Source organism: Myripristis murdjan, chromosome 8, assembly GCF_902150065.1.
Source record: "Myripristis murdjan chromosome 8, fMyrMur1.1, whole genome shotgun sequence".
In the NCBI taxonomy this organism is placed as follows: domain Eukaryota; kingdom Metazoa; phylum Chordata; class Actinopteri; order Holocentriformes; family Holocentridae; genus Myripristis; species Myripristis murdjan.
The window spans coordinates 29,903,750-29,911,425 of NC_043987.1; the positions used below are offsets into that span (position 1 = coordinate 29,903,750).

The 7,676-nt window shown below is 46.0% G+C and overlaps 1 protein-coding gene across 2 annotated transcripts in view; it reads left to right on the forward strand.

The window, feature by feature from the left end:
• LOC115363200 (CASK interacting protein 2) overlaps window positions 1–7,446 on the forward strand; it is a 98,148-nt gene extending 90,702 nt beyond the window's left edge. The window contains exons 15-22 of one of the 2 annotated variants that reach the window (XM_030057303.1): window positions 417–480; window positions 1,143–1,240; window positions 2,394–2,504; window positions 2,967–3,068; window positions 3,154–3,292; window positions 3,451–5,172; window positions 5,438–5,717; window positions 6,085–7,446. In XM_030057303.1, coding sequence (XP_029913163.1) covers window positions 417–480; window positions 1,143–1,240; window positions 2,394–2,504; window positions 2,967–3,068; window positions 3,154–3,292; window positions 3,451–5,172; window positions 5,438–5,717; window positions 6,085–6,181 — 2,613 coding nt within the window. In that variant the 3' untranslated portion in view covers window positions 6,182–7,446. The remainder of the gene's footprint in view (window positions 1–416; window positions 481–1,142; window positions 1,241–2,393; window positions 2,505–2,966; window positions 3,069–3,153; window positions 3,293–3,450; window positions 5,173–5,437; window positions 5,718–6,084) is intronic. The other variant, XM_030057304.1, reaches the window with a different exon arrangement.
• The last annotated feature ends 230 nt before the right edge of the window (window positions 7,447–7,676 follow it).

Below are 7,676 nucleotides of genomic sequence, written 5' to 3' on the forward strand. Positions count from 1 at the left end.
TAGTCACGATCAAGTCAGTTCTGTCCATCTCTTATATGACAGCAGTAGTTGTATAAAGGAATCCCCTCACCTGAGCTGATCTAAAGCAGCGTTTTGTTCATCCTCCACATTAGTATGTTTTATTATTTTGTTTGCCCCCTGGTCTAAATGTTGTTTTCTTGCAAGGAATGAATCCTGACTCCATGTATTTCAGCAGAGTTTTGGCATGAAAAGGGTGCAAATTAAGGATATTGTTATCATGAAATAATATCGGCAGACATTCAAAATTCTTGGCATTCTTACCCTAATATTAAGCTGCTGATGTTCAGAATTTGATTTTTAGATCATTTCATAGTCTGACTTTCTCTGTGGTTGTACACTCACTGGTAATGACATTTCTCTAACAGTCAAATTGCTTTTTCAATTCTTCTGTGCAGCCAGCGACCTCTGCTGGTGATACTGGACACCCAGACGCCAGCAAACAGCCTGATCAGACTACAGGTACTTTTTTTTTTTTTTTTTTTTTTAATTTAGCTTTCGTCACCTTAACTACTGCTGTTACATCATGAAGTGTGAAATAAGTAAAATTAACACTGCTAATTGGACATTTTGTCTGCATCACCTGCACTGCGCTTTCAAACAAGATCAATGCTTTTACTAATTTCAGTAAGTATTGTAAATGGTGATTCATAGAAATGTAATATCAGCTATTGCTATCAGATCAGCTCTACTGCGTGTCAAAAAGGTCTGATTGGCAGAAAGCTTTTTTGCTTTATGGCACAAAGAAATATTGCTTTACAGAACCAAAAGAGAAAGTGCAAGCAGAGCTAAAGCTTTCAGACGTCTGACAGATAGTGGAAGGAGTGAAATAAAGGATGGAAAAATAACGTTTACATCAGGGAAATAGAAGCACAAATATCAAGGAAAAGGAGGAGGCACAAGGAGGCCGTTTTTTTTTCTTCTTCTTTTACCAGGAAGCAGTGGGCGTTTATGAGAAATGAGGTCTTGATTTTGAGAAATGTGACACTATCAGTGATCTTGTTTGTCATACCAAGGCATAAAAGTTAATTCGATGATGGTATAGTGATGTTTAAAATGCTACACACAGCGTCTGTAAAGTGATGACGCGCTGATCTGTGTGTGTCGTGCCGATGTGATGATAGGAGGGACGCCGCGGAGGCAGATGGTGACCATGCAGAGGCCGGCGGAGCAGGGCTTCTCCCAGCAGTTTGTCCGCCCTCAGCAGCTCCTGGAGGGCAAGGTAAGATTCACCGCAGGTACAGGGAATTAAAATTCACACGCATCTTTAATTTAAAGGTGCACTGTGTGTGTGAGAATGTTTATACTCACCAAAAAATGTGGAATAAGCACATCATTTAATGGTTGAGTCTACATGGCTGTTGGACACACACTGACAAATTAATTAATTCCTCACTTAAATCAGCCTTGGACTTCGGGCACCTTTTAATGTGATGATGTCATCGAAACCTAGATAAGGACAGACCTGAGAAAAAGGGGTGAAAAATAACAAAACTGACAAAGAAATTAAACTCTAGGTTCCAGCACTCAAACAGACAGCAGCATACATACAAAAATCCATCACCAACATTCCAGAAAATAAGAAATATCCTTGTTTTAAAGTCATCGAGGGGGAGAGTAAATTATAATTTCTCGGTTAATGTGTCAATTTTAATGTGACTGAAGGGTTAACAGTGGCCGCCTGTATCCTAAATGAGTGAGTTCGTGACAGTGCCGTTTTCGGAGGCCCGTGTTGTTGATCATGGGTATAAATACTGCATTTGTAGCGCTGTATGCTCGCCTTTACTTGACACACAATACAAGATCGCAACATAACTCTGTGGAAAGTCATCTTGTTATAAGACTTTCCTTTGCTTTTTCTGCCTGGCCTTGTTGATACACATGATTCTAGTCTTCTGCAGTTTGTTAGAAAGGCACAGGTAAAAGTAAATATTTTGTCGGATACTATAGTAAATGTGTTTTTGGCGCTTCAGGTATACGATGGTTTAGCTGATCTTCTGTCTCCTATATTACTGCAGTATCTCTTTTACTGGAAGAAAAGACATAGTGGTGATTAATTGTTACGCTATTTACGTAACAGTGTTTCATCTAGATTATTTTTCTTATGAAGCAACATGCGTCAGAGCAGAAACAGGCTGCCTATAATTTAATAAAACTGGAAAATTGATTCATCGTGGTTGAATACAACAGTTGGGAAAACACTGACTAAACTTTTGACGGTTGTGAAGAAACTTTCCCAGCCAGCTGTGAAACCAAACGGCAAGCCCCACAGCACATGACCTGGCTGCTCTAACAACATATTGCCTCGGGGTATAAACTTTGCATAATTGCAAAGCAGCACCAGCTCTGTATACCTAGACTGTCTTGTTTGACAGGATGCAGAGGCGATCTACCAGTGGCTGAACGAGTTCCAGCTGGAGCAGTACACCGCCAACTTCATCAACGCCGGCTATGACGTACCCACCATCAGCAGAATGACTCCCGAGGTGACGCACAGAAAATATTGATTTACTTTGTGTATCCAGGCTAAGACAATAATATGAGATCACAGTCAGAAGGTAATTGAATGTACTGATGGTTAGTGGCTCACAAACCTAAATTCCTGTAGTACTTCAATAACACATACGGGAAATGTTTCTTACTGCAATTTCTGACGAATAATCAAGAGGTGATAAACACGATTAAGTTATGATTAAGTCAAAATTGTGTACCAGCAGATGTAGGGCGGCTGTATGGCTCTAACATTCACTAAGAGTGTAACAATTCACTCGCACAGTGTAATCATCCACAGATAGATCTTTTGTTGGCCGGGTAGCGCGTAGCAGGAGATGCAGAGCTGTCTCTCTCATCAGTGTCAGCTGTGAGTCGGTCGTGGCTGTGGACGCACTAAAGTGCTGACAAATTGTGCCACCGTCCCCACTAATGTGTTGTGTCGTGTGGCGCTGCAGGACCTGACTGCCATTGGAGTCACGAAACCAGGCCACCGCAAGAAAATCTCCATAGAGATTAACAACCTGAACATCCCAGAATGGCTGCCTGAATACATCCCAGTAAGACTCTAAGTGTTTGTGTACATATGAAGCTTGTCTGTACACCTGCAAGCATCTGACCGCCTGTTTCCCCTCTCTCTCACAGTCTGATTTGGGTGAGTGGCTCAGTGCCATTGGGCTGCCACAGTACCACAAGAAGCTGTCAGAGAACGGCTATGACTCCATCAACATCGTGAGAGACCTCACCTGGGAGGACCTGCAAGAGATAGGCATCACTAAGCTGGGTAAGGACACATTTTGTGTCTAAATTTTCACATTGCACTCAGTGTCTAGATGCAACAGTTTGGACTGGCATGCCTCATTGTTTCACTTTTGTTTTTGATGTTTTGTGAGATCAGTTGTCTGTGGTAATCATTGCTTTTGTGTAATTTTTCCCCCTCAGGCCACCAGAAGAAGCTGATGTTGGCGGTGAAGAAGCTCTGTGACATCCAGAGGGCGATCCTCCAGGCTGAATCAGGCCAAGGCACGCTGCGACGCAAAACCCCAGGAGCCCTCCACCTCGTCACCATCGAGCCACCAGACTCAACATCAGGTGGTGAATGCCCTTCGCCTCACACCCCAAAGATGCTGACCTTCCAGGACAGCGAGCTGAGTGCCGAGCTGCAGACCGCCATGTCCAGCCACTACGGAGGCTGCCAGGACGGCTTGGCCATCAAGAACGCTGTGGGAATGTCCCAGAGCCAGGAGAGCATTGACGCACGATCACGGGGCTCCGGGCGATCCCAGGAGCCTCCCACCGCCTCCATCACCCCCCACAGCCGGTCTCAGGAGAGCCTGGGCAGCGCCAGCCTGGACGGCAGCCCCGCTAAGGAGAGGAACATTCCAGAGGGCTGGGACCAGAGGCCACTGCAGCAGCAGCAGCTGCCCAAGCAGGTGCCTCTGGGCACGGCCACGGTGTTTAAGTACCCGGCCATCCCAGCCAAGCCCAAAGCCCCAGGATCTCACGGCTCCTCCCCCCACGGCTCCCCGGCACTGAAGGGCTTCAGCTACCTGCACTCTCACTGCGGCTCCACAGACCTGGAGCGCAGATCGCCCGCCAGACCGCAGGACCCCACCCTCACCCTAACTCCACCCAAAAAGCGCACGCAGAGTCTGACCCGCTACGCTCTGTCAGACGGAGAACCCGATGAGGACGATGAAGAACCCACCGCTCCTGGAGGCCTGCCATCCTACGCCACCCTCACTCGCCGACCTGGCCGCAGCCAGCTGGCTCGCTTACAGTCGAGTCCAGAAAAGAACGGTAACGTGGGACGCAGTCAGTCTTTTGCAGTGCGCGCCCGGAAAAAGGGTCCCCCTCCTCCCCCACCCAAGAGACTTAGCTCAGTCAGCAGCAACACCAGCGTGGAGTTGGCTGACGGCAGCGTGGCTGCTGGGGGGGTGGTTACAGACAGTCCAGGGAGCGTGAGGAGCATTGCGGCCTCTCTGGAGACCTCCACTGAGGGGAAGAATCCCCCAGTTCCCAAACTGGACCTCCTCCAGCAGGAGCCACGTCCCCCCTCCCTCACCACTGCAGTCCAGGAACCCAGAGAGGCGGCGGGAGTGAGGAGGAGGGTGCAGAGCGAGTGCATTCCTGTCCAGAACAAGAGTGCTGACACAGAGCGGGCGGTGAAATCTGACTCTGAGGAAGAGGAGCCTAAAGGTCCAGGGCGAGAAGGCTCCTCGTCCCCTCACAACAGCTCCAGTGAGTGCATCCCCTTTGCTGAGGAGGGCAACTTGACGATCAAACAGAGGCCCAAGGTGGGAGGGCCGCCCAGGGCCGAGGCTGTGGTTGAGCCTCCGGAGAAGTCATCGCCAGCCAAGAGCCTGGAGGTGCCGGAGTTCAACCTAAAAGAGTCGGACACGGTGAAGCGCAGACACAAACCCAAGGACAAAGAGCAGGCCGGCGGCTCGCCCATCAGAGAGAGGGCGGGGTCGACCGGCTCAGAGTCGGGCAGCAGCAGGCCTCTGTCCCAGAGCCAGGAGGAGGTCAGTCTGAGGATCAACGAGGCCAGTCTGGAGAGGGTGGAGACTCCCCCATCGGGATCCCCCATTAAACCCCCTGTCTCCCCTAAACCCCCCGCCACTGCTCCCAAACCTGTCCGTCACAGCCTGCTGGCAGCACAGGGTAAGATATGTACAGCCTGATATGCGCATTTGTTTTTAGTTTTAGTTTGTTTGTTTTTGCACAATTCACACTCAAACTAAAAACATTTTTTGTATATTTTTTATTTCATTTTAGTTTTCTAAGTTTTGTAAGTACACAAAAACTTCATCTAGTTTCTGTTTTTGTTTCTGTTAAATGTTTTTCCACACCTCCTTTTAGTTTTTAGTTTAGTTTTAGTGAACTATAATAACCTTGCTGTGCATGTTAACCTTTAATCCGTCTTCAGCAGCAGCCGCCGCGTCTCCAGGAGTGACAGTCAGCGTGGTCCAGAGTGTGGCCTTCACCTCTCCGTCCACTCCCACCCACGGGCCCCCAGCTCCGGCCCCGCAGAGCCACCCGCTGGTAGCAGCGAAGCCCCAGGTGTGCATCGTGGGGCCGGGCCTCGGCCCCGAGTCCTCCCCCGGGACCGTGGTGGTGCAGCAGAGGCTGGACCAGACCAGCACGTCACTGGAAGCAGCTCTGAAGGCCGTGGAGAGAAAACTCACCCAGGAGGACCACTCTGACGGGTAAGACAGCCGGGAGCCACCTCTGACGTGTTTCATGTTTTTCCACATTTTTTCCATGGTTTTTCATTGTCTCATTTTATTCGTCTGCAGTTTTTTGGGCCAGCCTTAGTTCATTTCTTCTTCCTTTTGGCTTGTATATTTCTACTTGAGTTGCAGATTGCATTGTGTTTAAGTGTAATAGCCCTTCAATTTTGCTACAGCAACATGCAACATTGCAACATTCATTAATATTTTGCCTTATCTTAATTCTCTCGTTTTAGCATCATCACCTTCTGTGACGTTCTTTTGTCATTCAGTGCTGAAATTTGAACATACAAAACATGCATTAGATGACCCCTGATTTTTCTCTCTCTTCTTTCTGCACCAGTGGAGCGAACACAGTGAAGTCTGCAGGAACCATTTTGGACGACATTGGCAACATGTTTGATGACCTAGCGGACCAGCTGGATGCCATGTTGGACTGAATCTTCCTCCTTTTTTATTGCCCAACAGCAACATCAACTACACAAAAAAAGACAAAAAGAGCAAAAGCACCCCATCCGCCCTCACCTCAGGAAGTAAAACACAAACAGAGAAAGATGGGGGAACGGAGGGTCGGTGGAGTAAATTCCCCGCCACGGTGTTGCACCCCGTCTGAAGTGCGTTGGTCAGTTGTAGGGCGGATCTGATCAGGATTTTTTTTTCACTGCCGTTTTGTTCCTGCACCCTCAACACCAGCACTTAAACCCCCACCTCCGCTGTATTTCTCAACAAGACTTGAGACACTGCAGGCTGATTAAACACTAACGTACTGTCGGATCTCCTCTCCGGCTCCGGTCGGTCCATGACTTGACCTTTTCCAATCAACTTCCTCCTGTTTTTATTCCTTCCTCATGTTGTTGTGCCTTCATTCCCCTGACTTGTTAAAAAAAATGAACCAGGTCAACTCCAAAAAAAAAAAAAAAAGAAAGAAAGAGAAAAAATAGGTAAAGTTTGGAGTTGTGGTTCATTACCAGCCTACTGTGAGGAACCATTCCTTGGCAGATTATTATTGTACACTAATATTGTACTATGAAGCTCTGTCTGTCCTTTGACATACTCACTATGTCTCACCATTTCAAATTTTACCTTTGTAATATTTTCAATATTGTAAGATTTGAAAAAAAAAAAAAAAAAAAGAAGATAATTATCCATTTTATATCAAGTGATTTTGACCACATTTCGTCTGTCTCCCTCATGGCTCGGTGCCAGTATGTTGTGCTCTTAAAAATGACCTTTTATACATACACGTGTAACCTCTGGGTTTATGAAGCTATGTAAAACATGTAAAAGTGCTCAATGATATTGTTTATACAAAGGGAAGAAGACCTTCGCTTTACAAAGCATGTTCAGCTCTCGTCATTTAACACTGTCTGTATGGAGTCAGTAGTTGTTTGTGTACAGTGGAAGATGGCATGTGAGATGTCCGTAATATACATACTATTTTTTTGGCAAAGCATTCATTTTAATTTAGTCAGACTAGTATTTAAATTAGAGTTATCTAAATATGTATATTGTATACTAGAGGTATATACAGGAGCGGATATTCAACCAAAGTTCTTTGTACAGTTTTCCTTCAGATACTTCAGTTTTTTTCAACAAATATTTCCTTTAAAAAAAAAAGAAAAGAAAGAAATGCAGAATCCTGTTGTCATCTTTCTTGCTGTAAGATGAATGAAAATGTTAATGAAATTGTTGTTATTTACCTGGATATCATAACTGTATGAGGTTTGTCTTTTTTTGTTTTTTTTTTTCTTGTCTGGCCTGCGTTGTATGGATATCGTTTCCATATCTGGCATGCAATTGCTGTACTTCTTCAAGCAAAAGAGAATGGTATCAGTGCTGTATTTTAGTCTCCTCCTATGAACTCGTTTCAGTTGTAATCTTGACTTTATTAATCCTGACGTGTTTGGTTTTGTCCTGTGAATATATTACCACTGC